General features: G+C 45.6%; 1 protein-coding gene across 3 annotated transcripts; it reads right to left on the reverse strand.

Annotated features, from left to right (window-relative positions):
- Window positions 1-290: 290 nt before the first annotated feature.
- Window positions 291-27,509, reverse strand: SP2 (Sp2 transcription factor). Of its 3 annotated transcripts, none has more exons than XM_040331673.1 (8): window positions 27,327-27,509; window positions 17,788-17,881; window positions 16,832-16,900; window positions 11,398-12,258; window positions 1,805-2,096; window positions 1,485-1,659; window positions 1,175-1,368; window positions 291-1,078 (listed from the first exon to the last, which is right to left on the reverse strand). In XM_040331673.1, the coding sequence occupies exons 3-8, from the start codon at window positions 16,892-16,894 to the stop codon at window positions 978-980; spliced, it is 1,686 nt and encodes a 561-aa protein (XP_040187607.1). In that variant the 5' UTR covers window positions 16,895-16,900; window positions 17,788-17,881; window positions 27,327-27,509; the 3' UTR covers window positions 291-977. The 3 variants fall into 3 exon arrangements, with proteins under 3 accessions (XP_040187607.1, XP_040187605.1, XP_040187606.1); XM_040331671.1 differs by having other exon boundaries at window positions 1,175-1,371; XM_040331672.1 differs by lacking the exon at window positions 27,327-27,509 and adding an exon at window positions 27,117-27,194 and having other exon boundaries at window positions 1,175-1,371.
- Between the last annotated feature and the right edge of the window lie 314 nt (window positions 27,510-27,823).

A 27,823-nucleotide genomic window follows, 5' to 3' on the forward strand; every position in this document is an offset into this window, starting at 1 on the left:
CTTAGTGCAGACTTCTGGCGAAATCAGTGAGCCAATCACACAAGCAGGAAAGGTTTCTGGGGGGCATTCTGTATAAACCTCCAGGTAGCCATATTGCATTTTACATAAAATTAGAGCTGCAGATTGAAAAGGAAAGGTCATTTTTAATAACATTCAATTACAATATGACTTGTGTTGCAACTGTATATGCTATATATTTTTTATTTGTTCTTTTGCCACGAAAGTGGAGTTACCCTTTAAAATTTTAGTAAAGGAAAAAAAAAAAAACACCTCTTCATCTCACGGCACAAAAATGGTAAATTGCCTTTCTTTTTTTATTTAAATTAAAAGCCTTGTGAAAGCCAACATTGTAAATACAACATGTGTAGTGCACACTGTACAGAGAGAAAGGAACAAGAACTCTTCTGGTGCAAATGCCCGGTAGGGACAAGTCTACAGGGGGTAAAACTCCTGAACTGGCAGAGTGGATGTGCGTGCAGCACGGCCGCATCCCCAAAACAGCGTGAAAAGCATATTAGTGGAAGTATAATTAAGCTTTTATGCTCAGGGTTACTGGAAGAGGGGAGGTAATAAGGCACCTTCCTGCAGGAGCAGTATAAAAGTGGGAATGTTCTGGTCCAGCCAACAGACTGGTGTCGGTAAACACACCCTCTCCCTTCAAGCCTGTCAGCATATGATGTGCTGGCAAATACATTACCCTTACATTTTACCAGGTAGAAAGTGCCTTTATAGTCACACGGCCACACTTTGTTCCCAGTAGGAAACTCCATATGACTGTTAAACACTGTAGCACACTTCAGCAATACATAGGCTGCTATAGAATTGTACTGGTTACTACCAGGAACTTCAGGCTAGTATTCCACACAAACAATGCTACTATACTCTGGCCCCTGCATTTCTCCATGGGGTTCCCATCTGGAGCACAATAGCATCGTGTTCAGGGTCCTACATAGTTAGGGTGCGTTTTCCACTAAGCCTCACAGCTTCTTTGGCACAAGGTGTGTCTTGAAGTGCTTGCTGACGTGGTCGCTGCGTGTAAACCTCTTCTGACAATGAGGACATTCGAAGCGCTTGTCACCTGTACAGGGACAGCAGAGTAAAAAAAAAAAAATCAATACATGTCATACCTGTGGGCCAGTTACATGTGCATTTTGTGCATTCATGTCTCACACACCTGTGTGCGTGCGCGCGTGCCTCTGCAGCTCGTCACTGCGGGTGAACCTCTTTGTACAGAATCCCCAGTTGCACACAAATGGCCGCTCCCCTGTGTGTAGACGGACATGGGCCCTCAAGAGTGACGTCTTGCGAAACGTTCTGCCGCACTCAGGAACGTGACATACGTGCCTCTTCCTGCCGGGAGGTCCCCACCTGCTGAGAGTGACAGTGTCTCTCTTCAGCCAATAACATCTGCCCCACGTTTCAACCAAGCCTCCCCCACCCAGGCCCAGCACTTTATATCAGCCCTGCATCCTGCTCACTCTCACCCCTTCTCCCCGTCCTTGCAGTTCGGACATGTACAGGCAACCCTCCTCCTCTTCACTCCCGGCTGAATTTCCCCAGACAAGGCCTGTTCCATTTGCAGCTGTATCTGGGTAGGGCTGAGACCACTGATGGCCACGTTATTACTGGATACATTCTGGACACTGAGCTGTGGTTGCCCTAAGTAGACACACAAACACAGGAGTGGGTTGGTTTATGTGACAAAAAAAAAAGAAAAGCAAATTAAATGAATCTTAAATCTTACTTTATTTGCCTAACTGTACAACTCTTATATCATGTTACATAATCATACTGGGATATACACCTGAAGCATTGGTGATGGTAACAGGCACCCCTTGCACCGAGACTCCATTGATGCTAATAGTTTGTATTGCCTGGGCAGTGGCTGCCAGCTGTGCTGTATTCAGATTAATGACGCTCCCTGCTGGAGCTAGTTTGGGTAAAGACCGCTCTTTGCGATGGATGTTCTTCTTGCCAGGTATGCCAGATTGGGTTGCAAGGGTACTGGTCCCTCCCGAAGCTCTGGGCTGAGGCATAGAGGGAACATCTTGAGTTAGCAATGGTTGTAGTTCTCCTGTAGATGTGCGGAAGTAGATCTGTTAAAAGAGAAGAAGAGGTAATAAAAATGTATTACAAAACTAGGGGCACACAAGAAATATACAAGATAAAGACAAGGGACAAAAACTAAATCATGTAAAAGTCTCAAAAAGATATAAAAAGAAAATAGAGAAAATTAAAATAATTCTAAAAGGGCGTTTTTATTTTTACCACTACAGGGCAGCACCTCTGCACTAAATCACGTACATATATGTGATCTGACTGTTCCGGGCGTGACCGATCAGCTGGTACCGCAGACTTGCCGTCTGCCGGGACCAGCGATCATCAGGCAGAATGGCGACTGCCGTTCTGACAGGAGGGAATGCATTGATCCTGTGTTCCTGCAATGCAGGGAATAAAGTCCAACACTTCCCCTAGTGAAAGTACCTCCCACAATGTAGTAAAACACTGATTAGACACACAGTTAAAGCTGCCCCCCCTTTTACTTACCTGAACCCAGTCTTTCCAGCGACATGGACGAGCACACCAGCTCCAGCCGGTGTCTCGGGTCCCGTTTGGGTAGATTGACAATAACGCAGCCATTGGTTCCCACTGCCGTCAATCAAATCCAATGACGCAGGACTCCTCCCCCCCACACGAACCTTTAGGGTGAAAAAGCTGAGCCCCCCTTTTTCTTACCTGAACCCAAACGTTCCATCGACAGGGATGACCCCAGCAGCCGTCTCTGGTCCTCATTGGATAGATTGACAGTAGCAGCAGCCAATGTCAATCAAAGCCAGTGACACGGTAGCCAGGGGGCAGGGCCGAGTCCTGCTGTCTGTGTCAATGGATGCAGCAGCAGGACTCTGGCGAGCGCCCGCATGAGTGTCACCATGGAATGCAGCTCTCCGTGGGGGCACTTGAGAAGAGGAGGAACCAGGAGTGCCTCTGAGGGATCCCAAAAGAAGAAGATTGGGGTTGCTCTGTGCAAAACCCTTGCTCAGAAGAGGAAAGTATAACATATTTGTCATTTAAAAAACACAAACCTGTAAAGCCGCTTTAAGGCCTCTTGCAGCTTGAAAAAGTGCAGTACAGCTTTTTTTTTTTTAACTGAGCAAAAATACAGCCCATTGATTGTAATGTGCTTATGTATGCGCACAGGCGCGTAAACAAGCGCTGTGTATTCTTCAGAAAAAAAAATATATGCATTTTTGGTCAGTAATTTACGCCTCATGCGCGCAATCGTGCACAAATGGCCATTAATATTGTGAATGCGAGATTAATTTGCGTGCGAAAAAGAAATTGCGTGAACGTGCAAAAATACACACACAAAAAAAAAAACAAAAAAACGCTGAAAAGATATATGCTCAAACAGGCAGTATTGTGATGTTCGTGCATTTTTTTTTTTTAGCACTGGTCACTGTAGTAGTGGCACTGGTCCCCAAAAAGTGTCAGTTAGTGTCGGACTGTCCACCACATGATCACAGTCCCGCAATACCAAAATACATATTGGCCTAAATTTATGAAGAAATTCGATATTAGTGTGGGGGGGGGGGGACAAATTTTGTTTGAGTACACCGTCGCACGACCGCGCAATTGCCAGTTAAAGTAACGCAGTGCTGGATCGCAAAAAATGGCCTGGTCATTAAGGGGGGGGGGGTTTGGGCGGTTAAATCTTCCAGAGATCAAGTGGTTAAAAAACAAAACATGTTTTACTTACCTGCTTTGCGTAATGGTTTTGCACAGAGCAGCCCCAATCCACTTCTTTTTGGGTCCCCTGTCGGCAGCTCTTGCTCCTTCCCCTCTGCCCCCAATACCAAGCCTCTTCATACACAGAGTGTGGCTTGGCGCCAACCCCTGCTCTCTCTTCATTGGCTCACAGCCTGTGATTGATAGCCGCAGGAGTCAATAACTCCAGCTGCTGTGGGAGCCAATGGAGAGAGAGAGAACCACGAGAGCTGCTGCTCTCGTGCACAATGCAGGGTTGAGACTGGCCTCAGGTAAGTATAAGGGGGACTGGGGAGCTGCAGTCAGAAGTTTTTTTGTTACCTTAATGCATTAGGTCAAAAATCTTGAGCCTTTACAACCACTTAAAGTATACATGTTTGCCCTATCAGAAAAAAATAAATAAAAAAAACACACCATTCAAATGGTCCTTTTACGATGAGAAAAAAACAACTGCATGCAAGAAGAATAGCAGACCCAATCCCAACCTTCAAGCAGAGGGTTGAAGAGATAAGACAGGGGATTTTTTTTTTTTACTTCTAGATCTACCGCTTTGATGGGGGATAAGACCATCATCGTCTAGGAAGAACTGCTATAGAAGCAGATTTTAAAAAAAGTGGTTCTGCCTTATCTACAGACCTTCTGCACGTAGGTAGGTGTACACTCAGACCACCAATGGGGTCAAAGGATCTTGTCAAAGCACAAAACTAAAGCGATGTCTACTCCTAAAGGAGGTGAATTAAATGTTATTCTTAAGGCCCGTACACACGATCGGATTATCCAACGGGAATTGTGCGATGACAGGCTGTTGTTGGAAAATCAGACCGTTTGTACGAAGCATCAGACAATTGCTGTCGGATTTTCTGCCAACAAAATGTGGGATAGCATGCTTTAAAATTTTCCCACAACAAATGTGTGTTGTCGGATTATCCGATCGTGTGTACACAAGTCCATTGGACAAAACTCCAAAGTACAAACACACATGCTCAGAAGCAATGCCCACTATAACACAACATTAGCAGAAGTTGCCCAAAGGGTGGTGCTAAAGAGCAGAAAAAACACATCGTTTTGCGTTTGTTGGCCAAATAATTGTGTGCCGTTTGTATGCAAGACAAATTCCTGGCCATTGCCCTTCGGCCAAAAGTCCTACGCTTTGTCCGTGGAAAATCCTATTGCGTGTACCACGCTTTAATGTGCCAGGCAAAAAGCCAAACTGTTCTTTGCATTATCAGACAAAAAGCCCACGGGAGACCCAAGCCTAGTTGTAGACAGCAGCTGTAAAGCAATGCGTTAGACATTTGTTATAAAAGCTCCAGGGTATGAGGGTTTGACCTTGAGATCGAGTGACTTTTTTTTAATCCATTCTGACATGGATGCAAAACTGAGCCAATAACGGGTGAACAACTATATGAGATATGGTGATTCAAAACGAATAGAATGGAGTCCCAACTGGGAAATCAGCCCATTTGGTGGTACATTCGTTGAGGCAGCGTCACCAGTGGGCAGAGACCACTATAACAGTGGGACTTTACTCTGCTATGCAATGAAGCATAGCAGAGAACAACTAGGCCCAAAGTGGGAGATTTACTGAAACGTAAGCCTGCAAAATCTGGTGCAGCTCTGCACAGAATCCAATCAGCTTCCAGGCAAAGCATAATTAAACAAGCCGAGGTTAGAAGCCGATTGACTACCATGCACAGCTGCACCAGATTCAGTAAATCTCCCCCACATTGAGCCAAGGCTTCATGTACTCAAAACCAAGCAGCTGGGGCTGATGAGGGTCACAGATACCAGAGGTGACCAAGTGCAGACTGACACTGGAACAAGGCCAGATCGGGAAAGATCCGCAAGGATCAGGAAAAGCAGGAGGGAGACTACCAAGCCCAGGTTCACACTGAGCTGCGGGAATGAAGCTGCGCAAGGTCAGTTCCGATTTCACTCCCGGCTGCAACTTCACTGACATCTGTGCAGGTTTCTGCACAGCCGTTAATGGAGAAAAAAAATAAAACTGCAAAAAGTAGTACAGAAACTACTTTAACCACTTAAGGACCGCCTCCTGCACATATACGTCAGCAGAATGACACGGCTGGGCACAAGCACGTACCTGTAAGTCCTCTTTAAGTGCCCAGACGTGGGTCGCGGGCGCGCCGCCCGGTCCGAAGCTCCGTGACCGCCGACCCGATCGCAGCCGGAGTCCCGCGATCGGTCCCCAGGGGTGAAGAACGGGGAGAGCTGTGTGTAAACACAGCTTCCTCGTTCTTCACAGTGGCGCTGTCATTGATTGTGTGTTCCCTGATATAGCACTGCATACTAGCTCATTATGAAATACTTAACTTGGAACTTACCTGGTCCACGCCGAGGGAGATGTCATCTTGCCTGAGCCTGTCTCCTGGGTATCGCCGCTCCAGCGCTGTGATTGGCTGGAGCGGCGATGTTGTCACTCCCGTGCATGCGCGCGAGACTTCTTTCCGGCAAGGGCCCGGCGGCCGCCGGGCCTTTAGCCGAGGAAACCCCTTGCGAATGCGCTGCTGCAGTCAGCGGCTCATTGCGAGGGGATTGACCCTATATCTCACTGTAAAGAGGTCCTGTCATGCCATATTCCTATTACAAGGGATGTTTACATTCCTTGTAATAGGAAGAAAAAAAAAAAAAAGTGATCACATTTTTTTAAATTTTTTTTAAAGTGTCAAAATAAAAAAAATTAAGTAAAATTAACAATTATTTTCCCTGTGTGCTCGCACGCAGAACCGAACGCATACGCAAGTCCCGCCCACATATGAAAACGGTGTTCAAACCACACGTGAGGTGTCACCACAAACGTTAGAGTGAGAGCAATAATTCTATCCCTAGACCTCCTCTGCAACTCAAAACATGTAACTAGGGCCGAAACAACTAATCAATTATGAAATTAATCTATTACAATTTTCATAATCGATTAATCGGCCAGTAACATAATTGGGTTAAAAAAACTAAAATTAGCCCTTTATAGTACAAAAAAGCAAATCGCTACTGTAAATATTACTTTCACTGTCCCACAGTAAAAAAATGAACCCCTTACAGTAGCGATTATTTGCTCTTTTTGTACTTATTTTGGATTTTTTTAACCCCATTATGTTACTAAACATCTCAGGTCTGGGGTCACACCTCTGTTTTTTGGTGCTTTTTGCAGAAACACACTACAGTTCATTTACATGTTTTCCTATGGGACCCGTTCACGTCCATGATTTTTTTTCGGCTGCTGCGTATTTGGAAAGGGCTAGGACTTTTTAACACAAAACGGTGCCATTTTTTTTTTTTTTTGGTTCAATATACTGCAATAGAGAAGCTGCAGAAGAGCATGTAATGTGTTTTTGCGGCAATTTGTGTTTTGTAATTTGCCCAACAAAATTGGCCCAAAACATTTTAAAAATGCATTTTTTTTTTTTTTTTTTAAGGCTATTATCCGATTAATCGAAACAATAATCGGCCAACTAATCGATGATGAAAATAATTGTTAGTTGCAGCCCTACATGTAACTAGTAGAAAAAAAAAATAAAGCGTCGCCTATGGGGATATTTAAGTCCCGAAATTTGGCGCCATTCCACGAGTGTCTGCAATTTTGAAGTGCGACATGTTAGGTATTTATTTACTCGGCATAACTTCATCTTTCACATTATGCCAAAAAAATTGGGCTAACTTTACTGTTTTTTTAAGGCATGAACCCCCCCCCCCAAAAAAAAAACGTGCTTGAGGAATTCCTGCGCAAATACTGTGCGAGATTAAAAATGTCGCAATGACCGTCATTGTATTCTCTAGGGTCTCTGCTAAAAAAAAAAAATTGTATATATATATATATATATATATATATATATATATATATATATATACATACATACATATACATATACACACACATACATACATACATACATACATACACACACACACACGCATACGTGTTTTTTTTTTTTTTTACCTTTAAGTGGTTAAAGGAATGTATTGGATAAATACAAAATAAATTTTATATCCGTCACTGAGAACGTTAACTTTACTATTTGGTTTATGGGTAATCTAAAGCTGAACTCCAGGCAATACCTTTTGGGTTAAAAAATAAAAAAATCCTAGGCAGAAAGCCCCAATTACATCCCCCGATCTGTGGTCACGTGACAATACCAATACGAATACCATAGCATGCAAAATTTGGTGCAGTTCTGCATAGAAACCAATCGGCTTAGAGGTTGCATTGTCAAACCTTAAGTGAACAAGCTGAGGTTAGAAGCTGATTGGCTACCATGCACAGCTGCACCACATTCTGCACTCTCCAGTTTTAATAAATATTCCCCCGCCGAGTCTCAAATCTACTATCTACTTCATTGCAGAAAAGGGTCCCTTCTTGGTGTCCTAGCCGCTGTCAATTGATACTTCCTAAAAAGCGTCCAACGGCAGAATCCTCTTATGCCGCGTACACGACCGTTTTTCATGACGTGAAAAATGCAATTTTTTTAAATTGGTCATTAAAAACGATTGTGTGTGGGTTTGAGCATTTTTCATGACGTGAAAAAAGGCCATTAAAATTTAGAACATGCTCTAATTTTTCACGTCGTGAAAAGCGGTCGTGTGTAGGCTTTAACGACGTGAAAAATACGCGCATGCTCAGAAGCAAGTTATGAGACGGGAGCACTCGTTCTGGTAAAACTAGCGTTTGTAATGGAGATAGCACATTCGTCTCGCTGTAACAGACTGAAAAGCGCGAATCGTCTTTTACTAACAGGAAATCAGCAAAAGCCGCCCAAAGGGTGGCGCCATCCGAATGGAACCTCCCCTTTATAGTGTCATCGTATGTGTTGTACGTCACCGCGCTTTGCTCGAGCATTTTTGTTTTCACTATCGTGTGTAGGCAAGGCAGGCTTGACAAGAATCACGTCCAGAAAAACGTTGTTTTTTCCATGACATTAAAACGGTCATGTGTACGCGGCATGAGGCTCCAGAAGAACTTTTGCACAAGGAGACAAGTCAGCACTGGCACAGACTGATTACCTGTTAACACATCTGGATTCTGTGCCAATGAAACAAGTGGACAGCGGATTGGCCGTGTATAAAAGAGCATCACAAAGTATTCTGGTGAAAGGGTGTATTTTTAGCTTTCCTGGATAATACAAGTTCTAATTGGAATAGTAAAGTCTGATTGGCTACAGTGACCACTAGGGGTGCAACGGATCAAAAAACTCACGGATCGGATCGATCCTCGGATCAGGAGTCACGGATCGGATCATTTTCGGATCAGCAAAAAAAAAAAAAAAGGGGTCCGTTTTTTCATTGGTCCAAAAAAAAAAAAAAAAATTATATATATATATATATATATATATATATATATATATATATATATATATATATATATATATATATATATATATATATATATATATATATATATATATATAAAAAATAATATATTTTTTTTTGGACCAATTAAAAAAAGGAACCTTTTTTTTTTTTGCTGATCCGAAAAAAGAGCACAATAGCAATTCACAGGGGTGGATTAAAGAGGAAGCAGGTGAGGCTGTTTGGGACTTAAAGTACAATCTTGATGTTTTTACAGCAAAATATATATATATATATATATATATATATATATATATATTTTTTTTTTTTTTTTTTGCTGTAAAAACATCAAGATTGTACTTTAAGTCCCAAACAGCCTCACCTGCTTCCTCTTTAATCCACCCCTGTGAATTGCTATTGTGCTCTTTTTTCCCCCTTTCCCCCCCCTCCTCTCACACCAGTGCTTCACTGCTAACATTCCCATTCAGCTTGCTAGAGCCCAGTGCACAGCGTGACACGCCTCCCCGGGGAGGCGTGTCACGCTGGGCTCTGGCAAGCAGACTGGCCGCCGCTCCGGAGCTAGGCCGAAGCCGGGGACTTTCCTAGGCCTAGGCTCCGGAGCGCTCCGCGGATCGCGGGGTGTGCCGATCCGAACGGGGTGGCCCGTTCGGATCACGGATCGGTGACGATCCGTTACACCCCTAGTGACCACCGACTAGTCTACACTTTTAACCACTTCCAAACAATTCTGACACTTCGCTCCTACATGTAAAAATCATAATTGTTTTGCTAGAAAATTACATAGATTCCCCCAAACACTATATATGTTTTTTTAGCAGAGACCCTAGAGAATACAATGGCGGTCATTACAACTTTTTATCTCACACTGTATTTGCGCAGCAATTTTTCAAACACATTTTTTTGGGGCGTCTTTTTTTTTTGCATAAAAAACAGTAAAGTTAGCCCAATTTATTTGCATAAATATGAAAGATGAAGTTACGACGAATAGATACCCAACATGTCATGCTTCAAAAATTGCACACGCTCGTGGAATGGCGCCAAACTTCGGTACTTAAAAATCCCCATAGGCGACGCTTTAAATTTTTTTAGTGGTTACATGTTTTAAGTTACAGAGGAGCAGTGGCGGCTGGTGCTCAAAATTTTTTGGGGGGGGGCGCAAACAAACGAAAAAAAACCCATCAATTGCAGCCTTACTGTGCCCATCAATTGCCACCACTGTGCCATAAAATTGTCGCCACTGTGCCATGCCATCAAACGCAGCCACTGTGCCCATCAATGATCGCCACTGTGCCATGCCAAATGCAGCCACTGTGGCATGCCATTGTCGCCACTGTGCCCATCAATTGCCGCCAGTTTGCCCCTAAAATGCCGCCAGATCCCTCGAAGTAGTCCCGCCCTTGATATCGCTTCAGCCAATCAGGTTACCGGTAACTAGATCCGGTGAAACCGATTGGCTGAGATGCGTGTCAGTGTTAACCAAGGAACGCACACCCCTTGCGTCCCCTGGTTAACTATTTGGAAGCCAATTACAGCCCTCAGGCTGTAATCTGAAAGCCTATCAGAACCGCTGGCTCTGATAGACACTTCCACAACCAACCAGCTGCCGTTATTCAGATGGCCGGCGCTCGCCAGGGGGCCAGCCATCTGAATAGTGGGCGGCAGCATCAGCGGCGACAATTCATAGATTCATGTAATGCATGAATCCATGTATTGGTTTTCAGTGGCGGTGCAGGAGCGAGAGGGGGCGGCGTCCCTGCGCCCTCTATGGACGCCCCGCCACTGCAGAGGAGGTCTACTTTTGCCACTGCCACAACTAAGGTGAAGGATATAGAAGAAGAACTTGTCTAACACCAAGACCATCCTCACAAAAAATAAATATATTGCAGAGCATTTCTCACAATCCTATCATACGAAAAGCATCTACTGCTAAAAAACACTCAACACCAAAAAGCCAAAACAAGTTGGATATAACTCCAAAGTTTAGGTGCATGAATCAGTCAGTCAATGAAATGGGAAGGACCGACCAAACCTAAATCCTTTCTAAACATTTTCCTGATCTCTAAAAATTAGAAATCGCAATACATACATTGCATGATTCTTAGGGGGTTAAGTGGCAACAACATAAAAAGGATCAGTTAAAATTGATTACATTTTTCTACAAGAAAATGGTTGACAAGAGAGCAAAAAAGGACACCCGACTGCTTGCCAAAAAGGTCAGTATATACTCTTGTGTCCCCCAAGAACAAGCAACTGGGGGGTGGGGAGAGAAACAAAATCTCAATACAGTATGCCATCATTTGTATGCATTAGTACCTGTGTGGGTACAATCTCGCTATTATGGACATTTTGTACTTTTTGTGGCACGGCTGGCAGAGTGGCTGATGCTGCTTGGACCACCCTCAGTGCCTGTTGGGGTATTTGCACCATCTGATTGTCCGTCTTGGGCTGTACCAGCTGAAGTAGGGTCGGCTGCCCTGTGCCTGGGCTCTGGACAATCACCAAATTGTTACCCGCTTGCAAGATGTTGTCTGCTGTTGTCTCTATCACAACAGTCTCTACCTGCTCCTGGGATGGGGAGCTAGGTGTTAGTGCTGTTTGAAATTGTTTCTTGCGTGCCTTTTTGCACTGTTTGCTTGGAAGAAGCTGAGAGCTTGCTTCATTGGAACAGTCTTGTAGACTATTAAGAGGCAATGCCAAGGTCAGGCTGTTGCCAGAAGTTCCAGTCACTTTCATTATGTTGTTGGGCTTTTGTGGAGGAGCAGGCTTTATGGGTACGTGTTTGGTGGAGTTGGAGACGGGAGCAAGCTGAAGAGTTGCCCCACCATCAGTGGAACTGACAATCTGGAACTGAGTTCCCATATTCTGTGGAATTCCTGGGTTGGTGGATTGCACATTTTGGTAACGGCCAGCTTTGCTCACAGGGTTCTGGATGGTGAAGAAGAGCTGCCCATTGGATGAGCTGAGCTGTGGAATCTGGATGACATTTCCTTTAGCAGAGAAAATGCCCAAGGCAGTCTTCCCTGGGCTCGCTGGCAATGGTGCAGGCTTTATAGGTATGAGTCTTTTGCGGGCTGGTCGTGATTGTACAGGAGGAGTCTCAGCCGATTCCACTGCAGGGGGTCCAATCTTGCTGCATGTGGCTGCAAGGAGAGCCAAGGGAGAAGGCTGTGTATCCTGAAAGATAAAATAGTACAGTTAGTTACAAATTCCATTAAAAGAATTATGTTATCTCGGCTTGAAAGTGCAAGAAAGCACTGTTCATTTTGCAAAAATATTGTGAGCTGACAACTTCACACACTCTGTCTGTACACAAGGAGAGGTTATGGAGATGAAGAGGTCTGTGTTCTTTTAATCCATCATAAATCAAGTAGGCAGGGCTGGCATCACGTGCTTGGGAGCTAAATTTACATTATGTGGTCATGCCAAAGAAGACAGTAGCAGCACACATACACAAACACACAAATAAAGCGGGGGTTCACCCTAAAAACAAATTTCTGACATTACATCCAGCTCACTACCGACATTGTCAGTACGCCGTTTTTTTTTTTTTTTTGCTGTACATAACTTGTAAAGCTATTTTCTTAGCCGGCTTCCGGGTAGTGGGCGTTCCTATGCAGCAGTTAGTGATTGACATGATGACAAACACTACCCCCCCCCCCCCCCCGTTGCATAAGGAGCGTCACGAGTTGCCGAACGTCGGTGCGCAGGCGCCGTATAGCACCGACTCAACGTTCGGCTTCTTTCGGCAACTCGTGACGCTCCTTATGCGACGGGGGGTAGTGTTTGTCATCATGTCAATCACTAACTGCGACATAGGAACGCCCACACCCGCGTGAGGCACTATCCGGAAGCCGGCTAAGAAAATAGCTTTACAAGGTATGTACAGCAAAAAAAAAAAACGGCATACTGACAATGTCGGTAGTGAGCTGGATGTAATGTTAGAATTTTTTTTTTTTTAGGGTGAACCCCCGCTTTAAAGGGGTTGTAGCCCTTCATGTGTTTAATGCATTAGGGTGAAAAAAACACCTTGCAGCGTCCGGCCCCCCGAATTTCTGTGGCTGCGATCCCGCGTCACTCTCTTCACGACTTTTCGGCTCTTCATTGGAAAGATTGATAGCAGCGCGGCCATTGGCTCCCGCTGCTGTCAATCAAATCCAATGATGCGGGCGCCGGGGCCGAGTCATAGGTACCGCAAGGTAACCCCCTGGAAGAGCTTCCCACAGGGGGTTATCTATTGCAAGGGAGAGCCGCTGTGGGACCCCAGAATAGGACGATCGGGGTCACTCTGTGCAAAACGAACTGCACATTGGGAGGCAAGTATGACTTTTTTTTTTTTTTTTTTTTTAATAAACTGAACCTTTAAGCCCTGTACACACGATCGGTTTGTCCGATGAAAACAGACCGATGGACCGTTTTCATTGGACAAACCGATCGTGTGTGGGCCCCATCGGTTTGTTTTCCCATCAGTGAAAAAAAAAATAGAACAGGTTTTAAATTTTTCCTATGGATAAAAAAAAAAAAAACTATAGTCTGTGTGGAAGTCCATCGGTCAAAAATCCACGCCTGCTCAGAATCAAGTCGACGCATGCTTGCTGTTTTGGCACGGTTGTATTTTTGACTGATGGTGTGTAGGCAAGACTGATGAAAGTCAGCTTCATCAGATATCCAAGAAAAAATCCATCGGATTAGATTCCATCAGATATCCGATCGTGTGTACGCGGCCTCAATTACCTGTGCCTCCGTGCCTCATCCTGTGTCTCCTCAGCGCCCCCACCTCCCCCGCCGTGATCGATCACGGCGGGCCGCTCCGGCCAGTAATTGAGGTAGCGGCTTTGCAGCCTTCTGCAGGCCTAAGTTTCCTTCTGTGATCTGGCGCCATCTTGTGGTGGCCGTTGGCATGACAAGTAAACCAGCAATTCTAATGGAGCTTCCCCAGCGTTTTCACTGCCATCTTCTATCCTCTAATTAGAACCCCCAAACATTATATATTTTGTATTCTAACAGCCTAGGGAATAAAATGGCGGTCATTGCAATACTTTCTGTCACACCATATTTGCGCAGCGGTCTTACAAGTGCACTTTTTTGGGAAAAAATACACTTTTTTTTTAAAATATAAAAATAAGACAACAGTTAAGTTAACCCAATTTTTTTTTTATATTGTGAAAGATAATGTTACACTAAGTAAATTGATAGCCAACATGTCACGCTTCAAAATTGCGTCCGCTCGTGGAATGGCGTCAAACATTTACCTTTTAAAATCTCCATAGGTGACATTTAAAAAATTCTACAGGTTGCATGTTTTGAGTTACAGAGGAGGTCTAGGGCTAGAATTATCGCTCTCGCTCTACCAATCGCGGTGATACTTCACATGTGTGTTTTGAACACCGTTTACATATACAGGCGCTACTCACGTATGCGTTCGCTTCTGCATGTGAGCTTGGCGGGACGGGGCGCGTTTTCTGGCTCCTAACTTTTTTAGCTGGCTCCTAGATTCCAAGCAAATTAGTCAAAGTGTGTGTGTGTGTGTGTGTATGTATATGTATATATACACACACACACACACACACACACACACACACACACACACCATACTCCGCTTTGCAGTTGGTTTTGCACAGAGTGGTCCCCCATCCTCCTCTTCTGGGGTCCCTCCGCGGTGCTCCTGGCTCCTCCTCTTCCAGTGTCCCGCTGGAAAAGCGATCCAACTGGACACCCGTGCGGGCACACTCCCGTGTCCTGCTGCTGCGTCCATAGACACAGACAGCAGGACTCGGCTCCGCCCCCCGGGTCATCGGATTTAATTGACAGCAGCGGGAGACAAAATGGCTGCTCTGCTACCAATCTATCGAATCAGGACACGAGACACCGACTGGAGCTGGTGTGCTCGTTCCTGTCATGGGAATTACGGGGCCCAGGTAAGTATAAGGCTGGATTCACACCTATGGCATTTTTAGTGCTTTTTGCACTACAGATCGTGTTCCATAGGAAACCATGTTAAATGGACCGTAGTGCAAATCTAAAAATGCATAGATGTGAATCCAGCCTAAAGGGGGACTTGGGGGTGGACTGCTGCAGTACATAAAATGCATTAAGGTGAAAAACGGCAGGGGTTTACAACCCTTTTAAGGCCTTGTTCACACCTATACATTTTTTGTGTGAATTTTCAGGTTTTCAGAAACACACAACAGTCCATTTAACATGATTTCTTATAAATGTAGTTCACAACTGTGCATTTTATGGAAAGGGCCAGGGACTTCTTTTTGGTTCCATAGACTTCAATGGATCAAAAATGTGTATATGAAAAAAAAAAAGGAACAATGCAAAATGCACCTTGAACATGCAAACTGCATAGGTGTGATGGTGCTTAAAGCGGAGGTCAGGCGTTAAAAAAAAACATAAAAATGTAAAAGTTAGCAGCTACAAACACTGTAGCTGCTGACTTTTAGTAAGGAGCAGGGTGCTCTGCGATGTCGGCAGCCGAAGCCGAGCAATCGCTCGGGTCTCGACTGCCCCGCCGCCATCCTCGGTGAGGGAAATTAGGAAGTGAAGCGTTGTGGCTTTGGTTTCCTACAGCGCCGCTCGCTCAACTCGCGCAATGTGAATGGGCGGATGTCTCATGGGACACACACACGGTCCCAGAAGACACCGCTCCCCATTTCCCAGGAGGCAGTGTGAGGAGGATAAGAAAGAAGACCACCGGACGAGGAAGTGGCAGATTTGTACGATCTGCCTAGTAACAGCCACTTCTGGTAAGTATAAAAAAGAAAAAAAAAACTATTTTTTTGTAGCCTTTTTGCCTATTTTTTTTTTTAGGGTGGACCTCCGCTTTAACTGAAAATTAAAAGTCAGCAGCTTTTAATAAACAGTCACTCACATGTCCTACGATCCAGTGGTGTGCTCATCCCAGCCAAATGCCCTCCCTCACCGGCATCTTTACAATGGGCAGCCGGCTGTGACAGCTTGCAGCTTTACAGACGGCTGTAAATGCACGAGCGACGCTGCGTTCTGTGACTGGCCTGGAAGTCTTCTAGAACCTGTCATGTGTCCCAGAAGACTTCAGGAGGGAGGAGAACTTCCACTTTTAATCGCCCAGGCAATTGGAGCAAAAGTGGGAGCATGCCCGCTCTCCTCCCCAAAAAAAAGCTCAGTTTCACAAATAGGAGCAGAGAAAGGAGGCCTTAAAGTGGAACTTCCCCTTACAAAAAAAAAAAAAAAAAGAAGAACGGAAGCCGTTACCTGCTAATATTGTGATCAAAACCACAGAGGTGAAAAAAGAGGTTCGCCAAACCCCAGAACCAAATGACTGTAAGGCCGGGTACACATGGGTAAACATGTACGATGAAACCGGTCCGTCAGACCGTTTTCACCGTACATGTCTGCCCGGGGACTTCTGTACGATGGCTGTACTAACCATCGTACAGAAGTTCGCGCGTAGGCAGGGCGTGTCCGCGGCGACGTGGGCGGGCCTGCCTTTTAAATGCATGTTTCAGCATACATGTTTGGTCGTGTGTACGGGGGCTTAGTGTGACAGCATTTTCAGTTTAAGTGAAATTTTAGGAGTCTCGGTGTTGGTTGAAGCCGACACCAATCTAATTTATTCCTCTAATCGTAACATCAAGCAGGCAAATAGGTTTTTTGAAAAAGCAGAAAAAATCCTGTTTACCGTTTGATATGCACTGTCTACACTATATGCCGAGAATACTATGGATTCCATTGTATGATCATCACTTCTACAAAATCAACAAACCTGGGAAGTCGAGGCAGCTGGTTGTAGGTATTCACTGGGACTTACTGCAGCGGTTGCCGTCATGCTGACCTGAAAGCAAAGTTACATTACGGTCTTTATGAGAAAAATAAATAAAAAATTATTAACTCAAAAACACATAAAAATAAATTATTCGTTTAAAAATAAACTATTCAAGCACGTAAACAGTGATACCAAAATTTGCATCATTAACCCATTTGGCAGATCTTGCCTTACTTTCTGTATACATGATAGGTGGATGAGGGTTTCCTCACATCCAATTTGCATGTCAGGAGACTGTGACCAGCTCTCTATGGATCCGGTTCACATATCTCCAGAGTGGCTCCCGTGCAATTTGCACAGGAGTCCTGTGCATCTTCTGGACCATTTCAGGTCCAAATTCAGGCACAAATTGGGGCTGAAAACGGACCCGAAACGGTGAACAGGGACGCACCAGACCCCTGCTGTGAGCCACTCCATGCTGCTTTAACTCCAAAACTATCCAATGAGGAAAGAAAAAAAAAAAAAAAGGACAGGTCGAGTTTCAGGGCTGGTTCACACTAGTGCAATGACAGACATTGCATGTAATTCGCACCACATTTCTGTGCAGATAACATGCGATGTCTGTGCGATGCAAATTCAGCCATACAAAACGTATGGCTAAATTTGCATCACATTCGGACCAAACTCGTGCAGAACCATTTTTTGTACGCACCGGAATTGGATTGCATGGGCGTTCACAACCATGTGATCCGATTCTGAAAATCGCGCTGCGTTTTGAAAATTGATTGCAGGGTGTTAACATACACTCCGCAATCAGTTTGCATTAACAGGTTGCAATTTGCACCTCATCTAGTGGGAACCAGCTCTTATACTAAATGAAACAAAGATTACATACAGCTTTGTAATCCTCGAAATGGCATGCATTTAGGAAATAAAAATATATGTTAAGATTTTACCTTTGCTGTATTCTCAAGAGGTGGGTGAGTAAATACAGTCTTTCTGCAGGCTCATCTCATTATCTTCTTCACAAGGTCATCTTACATACTGAATCTATGCAAGTCCAAATCAAGGGGAAAAAAAAAAAGTTATATTCCAGACACTTTAATTGCTGTACAAACACATCAGCTGACTAAAGCAACCAATGAAATTCAACTTGCTACTTTGTGCTGAAAGTTTAAAATGAAAGGATGACTCCAACACTAAGGCCCAAAGAAATCACTAGTCCATTACTTTCACCCATCAAATTTTGCAGAGTGATCCTAAAGTAGATCTAAACCCTAAATGGGGGGGGGGGGGATTTCATCTCTTCAACTACTGTATTTACATGCATGTATTTTGTACAAGTAAACAATTAAAGGAGAAGTCCAGCCTGGGCTCATTTGGCAGTACTTCTCCTATGGGTCATGGCAATTTGTTTTCCATTCCTATGACCCAGTTTCAGCATAGAGCAGGCTGAACTCCACTCTCTGTTGGTGACGCCAATATAAGTCCAGGCATCGCATCATCCTGACTCTGGGAGTCTGGATCCACCGGGAGTCTGGATCCACCAGGTGCCTGGACCGATCCCGTCTCAGCGAGCCGCTCCCCGCCCCTCCGCAGCTCAGCGCTCCAGTGATTGTAGAGAGCTGCTGATTGACAGCAGCTCTTTGCTCGGGCAGTCGAGAGAACCGAGCCATCGGCGGTGTTCGGTGGCTAGGCTCTCAGTGCAGAGATGCCGGAGGACAGATGCAGATCCACCTAGGTAATAGAGCTGCACGATTAATCGTGGAGAGAATCGCGATCTCGATTCTCCCCGCCCGCGATCTCCCCGTGGGATGACCCTTGATTCTTCTGTGTTCACCGCTGGTTCCACGTAACCAGCGTGGAACGCAAATGCCGCCGATATCGAAACCGACGTCAGCAGCCTGCGCCGCTGGATAGATGCCTGAGCTTCTCTCACAACAGTAGTTTGTACCATGCGCCACCCAGTGGTTGCCGGCGGTACTGCTTCGGATGTATTAAACCTTCTCACAGTTCTGTACAACTGTGTGTATCCATGCGCCACCCAATGGTTGCTGGCAGTACTGCTTCTGATCTATAAAAAAAGAGACCAGTGATATGTCTATAATGTTAAAGACCATATAACTCCTATGAAAAAATCAGAATCAAAGTTTTATTCTGCTTTTTTCATAGGAGTTATATGATCTTTAACATTATAGACATATCACTGGTCTCTTTTTTTATATATTCATATTTTCAGATAAATCACAGGTTTATTTATAAAAAAAAATTGGGGGGGGGGGGGGGTTCTGGCATTAAATTCTTGAGAATCGTGATCTTTTGTCTAAGCAAAAGAATCGGGATTCTAATTTTGACCAGAATCGTGCAGCCCTACTAGGCAAGTATAAAACTGCAATAACCCCCAAATCCATACTTCTCTTTTTAATGCAGGACAAGGGATTCCCAGAGTACTATGGGTTATCTAAAAAAGAATAAAAAACAAACACATAGTAGCAGTCGTCTCCCCTTTAGCCAGTGCATGACTGATCGCTGCTCATTGCCTCAGGGGATCTCTGCCAGGGTATCTGATGTACATCACCTAGAGACACATTGCAGCAGTATGTGCACTGCTGTACATCAAAATATTGTCATCAGTGTCCCATTAGGGTGCTGGCTCGTGTAACATAGTTATGCCCATATTATCGTCACACCCAAACTCCTTGGGAAGGAGGGGTTAGGGATCAGCGACGTCTAAATAACTGGATGGTGGGAGCATGGGGGGTGCACAGTAGGGTGTGGAGATGGGTTACCTGTGCCATGCTGAGGAAAATCCCTGAAAACCAGAGAATGGAGTCTGAAGCCATAAAGGGGTAACCAATGAGATAACTGGTAGGGAGACCTCCAAAAATAAAAGGCATTTCTTTAACCTCCTTCCTCCCATCAAACATTTCTGCCCCAAAAGGAGTTAAATGTAAGACAGGGAAAGGAGTGAACACAAATTGATCGGAACGAATTTTGAAAGCTTTACATTTCTTTGCTCTGCGACATTGTCCCCCATTTCTCCCCCCAAATGGACCACTTGGAAGCTCCATCCTGTCCAGCTAAACTTATTTCTACCTAGAACACTTGTATCTTTCTAAAACCTTGGATGGGGCACTTCGGGGGAGGGGGGGGGGGGATTTTGTAGAAGTGAGGGAGAGAAGTCACAATTTGACTATTAAAGCGCCGGTGCTGCTCATTGATTTTAATAGGCAGGGGCAGTGTATACACTGCTCCTAAAGCACCTCAATGAAACTGATTGCTGGACTTTTCCACGTCCTGCCAGCGCACGGCTCCAGTGTGAAAGGACTCTCGTGCTGTACAGTGGAACCTCGGATTGCGAGTAACGAGCGTTTTGCAATACGAGGACTGCATTTTAAAAAATCCTAACTCAGTTTTCGAGGGTTGTCTTGCAAAATTAGCAGGATTCAGGCCAAAGCGGTGTGCAGTACCGCGTTTGGCCTGAGGTGAGGAGGCGCCTGAGCCGAACGGCGACAATCGCAGGAAATACTCCATTGCTTTCCATGCCTTTCCGGCCGTTTCCGAGGCCCTCTGTCGCCCCACCTCTGGCCACATGCAGTATTGCATGCCATTAAAGTCAATGCGGAACAAATTATTTTAGTTTCCCCTGACTTCAATGGGGAAACTCGCTTTGTTATGCGGGTACTTTGGATTACGAGCATTCTCCTGGAACAGATTATGCTCATAATCCGAGGTTCCACTGTATATTCAGAGCGCCGTGCCGCGATTGTGACGATTCAAAAATGGCCAGAGCAAGAAAAGCTGGAAGGAAGAGCACATGAAGATGGATGCCCTGTCCGCAGTGATAGCGCGCCACTGTGGTATATACTAGCACATTATAACATTACCCTGCAGGGTACCAATTTTCATTTTTTATTTTGCGTTTACTACTGCTTTAAATATACCAGTGAAAGTTGAGCTCTGTTTGAGGCTGGATTGACGAAAATGTAAAACCTTAAACTAGGTTATAGTTTGCTGCTTTGCCAACTGGACTTGTTTTCCGGCTATAAAACTTCCTGGAAACCACTAGCCAAGAATTCTAAATGTCATGTAATCCAACCTTTGTCCACATTAGGAGTAACTCCAGGCACAAGCAATCTGCAAAGTTATATACTCCACTATACATAACACGCTGCCACAGAGAAGCACATCACAGCACCAACCCATAAACACCTATTTAAAGACCAACTCCTGACAAATGTCATCTCCATCCCACTCCTCTCTAACCCATTCTGCCAAGTGATTATTTTTCATATCTGGTGAAGCGAATTTTACTGACCCGAGTCCCCCTCACTGATGCCATTCCTGCCTGCGGGTACTAGCGCCACAGACCCGAAAATGGCCCCCTTTACTTCCCCTCAGGCTGATATTGATCAGGTGGCTAGAGGACGGATGAATGGCAAGATCACCCCTCATCCCATCACAGAATGCCTTGCCTACAAATCCCTTTCTGAATGGATAAGGTGGGAGAGTAAGCCTGCTATCATCATTGTATAAGACACAACTGTAAGTCTCGGTGCTGGAGGTTTGGCGATTACACTAGTGATGGAATTAATTACCCCGAGCTTTACACAACTCAGCCGCATCCCCAAAAGTGGGACACCCATCAATGGAGTGGATTTATTTTTACAGACCAAAAAAACTTTGACCTTTCATTAACCATGCTCCTGTGTAGTCTATGGACTCTGGGTTAGAGTGCAGGAATGTGCTAGTCCAAATCAAAAGTGAGAATCCTAGGGTAACAGCTCTACTCTTGCTTGGTTTATGGTCAGTGAGGCTTGATGACCTAGGGCAGGAAGCCTCCCTATGACAGAGCACCAAGAAAAAGGGAAACTAATCTATACCATAGGTCTAATGCTGCATGTTTCAGCCAACTCCACCTTTCTGACCACATTTCATATTACACCCATATTTAGACCTTATTCACACAGGCCCAAATGTCTGCAGGTGCCAGAGCATTGCACACATCACCCACCAATCATAGTTCCCACTCAAATGCAAAAAAAATTTTTTTTATATAAAGTGGAACTACATAGAATATATATATATATATATATATATATATATATATATATATATATAAATATAAAAAAGAAGAGCTCCTTTGCCTGTCTGCAATAAAATACACTTACCTCTTCGCTATCCACTGAGCAGTTCATTGATGTTTCCTGTCATTCAGTGACTGACTGTCCGTATGAGGCATGATCACACAGATTGCACCAGCGATCTGCTGATCACAGGTGCAATGAAAAAATAAATGCAAATTGTTTTTATAAGTAAAAAGATATGCATTTATTTATTTTTACAAACATGAACTTATGCTTTAAATATCTATTTTTAACCACTTCCCGCCCGGTCAATAGACATCCGGGAAGTGGTTCTGTTATCCTGACTGGACGTCTATTGACGTCCAGCATGATAACATGCTGGCGCGGCCGTGGGGGCGCTCAGAGTGGCAATCGGTGATGCGGGGTGTCAGTCTGACACCTTGCATCTCCAATCTCGGTAAAGAGCTTCCGGTGGAGACTCTTTACCACGTGATCAGCCGTGTCCAATCACAGCTGATCACGATGTAAACAGGAAGAGCCGTTGATTGGCTCTTCCTCACTCGTGTCTGACAGACACGAGGAGAGCCGATCGGCGGCTCTCCTGACAGGGGGGGGTTTGCGCTGATTGTTTATCAGCGCAGCCCCCCCACGGATGTCCACCAGGAAAGTCCTAAGCATGTGGATGGCCAGGTACATCCCACATGGCCATCCACATATGCAAATTAATGCCAAATATGTGCCCACAAATGGGCACTGATTGGCACCATTGTGAAAGACCGCAAATCAATGATGCCCAGCAATGCCACCCATAAGTGCCATCCAGTGTCTATCAGTGCCACCTATCAGTGCCCATCCGTGTCCACCATTGAAGTAGAGCTGCACGATTCTGGTCAAAATGAGAATCGCGATTCTTTTGCTTAGACTAAAGATCACGATTCTCAAAAATTGATTGCCAGAACCCCCCCCCCCCCAAATAAATAAACCTGTGATTTATTTGAAAATACGAATATATAAAAAACAGACCAGTGATATGTCTATAATGTTAAAGACCATATAACTCCTTTGAAAAAAGCAGAATCAAACTTTGATTCTGCTTTTTTCATAGGAGTTATATCAGGGGTCTCAAACTCAAATTACCTGAGGGCCACAAGACAAGTTTCCATATCCCATGGGGGGCCGCATGCAAACTTTCAAACTTCAAAAACAGTACTGGTGTCAGCGAACGCATTATTAACCCTGACCACTACACTACACACTGACCACTCACCATCAGGGTACAGCACATTAGGGCACAGGGCACAGCACACAAGTGCACAGCGCACATCAGGGTACAAAGCCCAGCACATCAGGGTACAAAGCCCAGCACATGGCACATTGGGGCACATGAGGGTACATGGGGCACATCAGGACACAATCAGGGCACATGAGAGCACATCAGGGCACACTCAGGGCACATGGGAGCACATCAGGGCACATGGGAGCACACCAGGGCACAGGTCAGCATTTACTTGTTGTTTTCTTCAAAGGCAGAGTAGCGTCTGTCATAAGTTCACTTGTCTCTCATGTCACGCTGCTACTCCCCGGCGCCCCCCCCCCTCTCTTCTCGTCCATCTCAGATGATGTCACAAGCAAATGGGGATGGACGAGAAGAGAGGAGGGGCCGCCGGGAAGTAGCAGTGTGACATGAGAGACAAGTGAACTTATGACAGACGCTTCCTGCGCTACTCTTCATGCACCTCGATCTACACTTCCGCGGCACCCGCCCTGCCTGCGGGCCATTTAAAACCGGTCCGCGGGCCGCAAATGGCCCACGGGCCGGTACTTTTAGACCACTGAGTTATATGGTCTTTAACAATATAGACATATCACTGGTCTGTTTTTTTTATACATCAGAAGCAGTACCGCCGGCAACCACTGGATGGATACACACTAGAGTTGTATTGAACTGTGAGAGAAGCCCAGGCTGCTGACGTCTGTTCCGATATCGGCGGCATTTGCGTTCCACGCTGGTTACGTGGAATGGCGGTGACACATAAGAATCGCGGGTCATCCCGCGGGGAGATCGCAGGCGGGGAGAATCGAGATCGCGATTCTCTCCGCGATTAATCGTGCAGCTCTACATTGAAGTAGAAAATGTACTTACTTACAAAAAAAATAAAATAACAGAAACAAAGAAAAACTTTTTTTTTTTTCAAAATGTTCTGTCATTTTTTATTTTTTGCGCAAAAAAATAAAAAACCCCAGAGGTGATCAAATACCACCACGTTTTTTTTTTTTTTTGGCAGGTGGCACTAACAGGTGACACTGGATGGCAATAGTTAGCACTCATTGGCAGGTGGCACAGCCGATAATGTAGCTGTGTGGGGGGAGGGGTGGGTGGGGGGAGGGAGAGAGATTCAGCGTGATGTCGGAGGTGGGCAGGCCCCAGCTGCTATCCGGCCAATGATCGGGCCGTTGAAAGGGGCGGGGCCACATACATGTAGCGGTCTGCCCAGATCTCATCCCATTGGCTGGTGTTGGATAGATGGGTCCCGCCCACCCCGACATCAGACCTCGCTAATGACAGCTCTCTTCTCTCTCTCTCCTTAATGTTTCACACACGCGGCGCTGCTCTGCTGAGTGTGGAGGAACCCCACGTTCCTCATCCCTTCTCCACACTTTGCTGACACAGATGCAGGCAGTGTTAAATATCGGCCCAATTTGGATAACAATCTATCTCTATTTTAAAGTGGTTGTAAAGGCTGAAGGATTTTATAATCATGCATTCTATGCATGAAGTTAAAAAACCTTCAGTATGCAGCTCCCCCTCCTCAATTTCTGAGCCCGGTCGTGATCAAGCGATCTGAACTCGCACGATTCCATACCCGCATGCCAGTCCGAATTTGGGGGCGATTTCAAAGACATCTGTGTGGGTTTCTGCACAGATGTCTATACAAATCGCACCCAAAGTCACCAAAAGTAGCCCAGAAAATACTTTTGAGAATCGGCGCCACAAAGTCAGTGTCGCACCAATTTGGACGGTGCCATTGCCGGCGATAGCCGCCGGTGTTTTGGAAATGTTATTGAGATGTATTCAATATGTATTGTCACAATGTGTCCCAGTGTTAGTTTTCTCGCAGACCCCTCTAAAGAGCGGACTGGGGCAGACTGTCGCCAGTTGAAACCTGTTTTGGTAGTGGAAAGCTTCTTGAGGATGCAGAGAAGTGTTTGCAGAGTGGGGATATGTCCCCCAGCAAAGGGCCCCTGCGTGATGCACAGACGATCGTTTGGGGGTGTGTGTTTACTCTGCAAAGACATTATTGGGGGGGGGGGGGCGCGCTTTTGTCTTTCTGTGTGTCTGATCATCACATTGGGAGACCATGGCGTGCCCCTGCAGATAATCTCCCATCCACAGGAATGGTAGTATAATCCGGGTATGCGTTGTTCTCTGAACAATGCAGAATAAGGATTCACAACAATGAAAATGGGACCCTTTAAATTGTTATGGTCAGGGGACAGCGTCCATGATTTCAAGACCAGCCATGCAGCTACAGGGGGTGGGAAATCATATACACTGCCACTGCCCAGACATGCCTATAAGATTCCCCTAGTCATTGGTTGAGATTTGTATAACTCCCCATGTATGCCTGTGCTTGATTGGCTGATTGTAAAGCAACCAAGCTCTATTGTTATACGAATAAAGATTGCTCCCAGGATCAGTCAGTTAGTTGAGCTGTGGAGCTAAGGATGGTGACTAGGTCTGTTTACATATATGGGAAACAGGGGTTTACTAAGATGCTTTATACCAAAAGGCTGAAAGGGACATGGATTACGTGTAGCGTATAGCCAAGTTTCCACGTCACCGGTTTGGCATGCGATTTGGTCAAATGGCGTCAATGTGAAACTAGGCTTGGTGACACTTTTTTTGGGAACCAGCGACACAGAGGCCCCTTTCCACACGATTGGACCGATCTTGTGCGCCCATCTGTTTTTCAGCAGACTTGATTGGGCCACCCATTGTCCTATGGGGAGACAGATGTCAGCAGACGGGTGTCTGCTGACATCCAATCCGACAAAATCAGCTGAAAACAGACAGGTGGCGATACGTTGGCCATCTGTCCAGTGGATGAGATAAGAATGGTGCGGCTGTCTGTTTTATTCTGCTCTCCCCATAGAGCAGTGATCATCAACCCTGTCCTCAGGACCCACTAACAGGCCAGATTTTATGTATTACCTTGGGGAGATGCAGTCTAGAATACTGCAATCACTGAGCAGAAAATGATATCACCTGGGATGTATTTCAGTTATCTTGCAAACCTGGCCTGTTAGTGCAGGGATCCTTAAACTACGGCCCTCCAGCTGTTGTAGAACTACACATCCCATGAGGCATTGTAACACACTGGCATTCACAGACATGACTAGGCATGATGGGAATTGTAGTTCCTGAACAACTGGAGGGCCGTAGTTTGAAGACCTGCGTGTTACTGGGTCCTGAAGACAGGAGTTGATGACCACTGCCATAGAGGAAAGCAGGTCCGTATCTTCAGACTGAGTGGGGACGGACCTGTCATCCACGTGCTCAGTAGGGATAAAACAGGGTGATCCCAGCCGAGTCCATCAAAACAGACCCGACCCGTGTGAAAGGGAAATACAGTGATCAGTGAAAAAAATATGCACTGTCACTGTACTAGTGACACTGGCTGGGAAGGGGTTAACATCAGGGGTGATCAAAGGGTTACCTGTATGCCAACCAGTGCTTTTTCACTGTGTGGGAGGTGCTTTCACTAAGGGAAGGCATGGATTCCATGTTTCTGCTTTGCAGGGAACACAGGATCCATGCCTACCCTACTGACAGAACGGCGATCTGCCTTGTTAACATTCTGGTTGCTTACAGTGTAATCGTCAGATTCCGGCGGGCATCGTATCCACAGTATCAGCCGCTGGGCTCCTGCTGTGTGTGATTACAGCAGGAGCGGTCGTGCATCGCAGACCCGGACGTGTCAGATCATGTACTAGGTAGGTGATCTGGCACAGAGCGGGCGCCCTGCCGCAGATTATGTACATGGGGCGGTCCACAAGTGGTTAATAAATATGGAGGCCTGGCAGAGTGAAAAGGTTTGTTATGAAGTGTAAAGTTGTGGGATATCCAATCCATAGGGGACCCTCCCCTCACCCACACAGGTGTTCAGTAAGTTTTCATAACCTCAGGGGGGTGTTACCTGCCCCCTCCCCAGGTAGAGTGTCAGCTCTTGGCCCCAGGCAGCCTCTGCTCTCCTTGGAGTGTAAATACCTGGAACATCCTGTTTACAGCGGTCCCGCCCACCCCCACCGGAAGCACCCAAAAGTCCGCCCCGCCCTAACTCCGCTTCACACCAACTTCTCCAGCCCGCTAACCCTCCCCTGCCGGTACCGGAAGCCGTACAACTCACCTGCCAGTTGACGACGACATTAAATCATAACGGGCCCGTTACCGAAACTCGACGAGACCAGCCTTCCCGTATCCGACCACTCAGCCTCTGCCCTTAGCGGAGTGACGTGACTACCGACCAATAAGCAACAGGATACGAGAAGACGGACGTGCTACTCAACCAATCCACGCAAACAATGCTGTCTGATGCTCTGATGGGCAGGACTTATAACCAATCAAAATCGGTCTCTTTAACGTCATGTGCGAAGGGTGTGATTTGGGATGAGTAAACTGCGAAGCTGCGGAGAATAGCGGAGGGGGATGGAGGTTAGAGTCGCCAAGCCTCCATATTTACAATATTCTGGTGGCGATAGCATTTTGCAGTGAATTCTGGTAACGTAAACAGAAGGATTTACGTGGTTATAGCAGCTGATTGGCCGAAGGCTGTGTGGGCGTGACAGGATAAACTAAAAGAGAACTAAGAAGGGGGCGGGAAGTCACGCCTTCTGCTAGCTAATC

Source organism: Rana temporaria, chromosome 12 (assembly GCF_905171775.1).
Source record: "Rana temporaria chromosome 12, aRanTem1.1, whole genome shotgun sequence".
NCBI classification, from domain to species: Eukaryota; Metazoa; Chordata; class Amphibia; order Anura; family Ranidae; genus Rana; species Rana temporaria.

Excerpts from the sequence above, each read along its gene's own strand:
- SP2 (XM_040331671.1), bottom strand. The coding sequence starts at position 16,894 with ATGACGGCAACCGCTGCAGTAAGTCCCAGTGAATACCTACAACCAGCT. Across the intron at positions 2,097-11,397 it reads GCGAGATTGTACCCACACAG|ATCTACTTCCGCACATCTAC; the intron begins GTACTAATGCAT and ends CTCTTTTAACAG. Across the intron at positions 1,660-1,804 it reads TACCATCACCAATGCTTCAG|GGCAACCACAGCTCAGTGTC; the intron begins GTGTATATCCCA and ends GTGTCTACTTAG.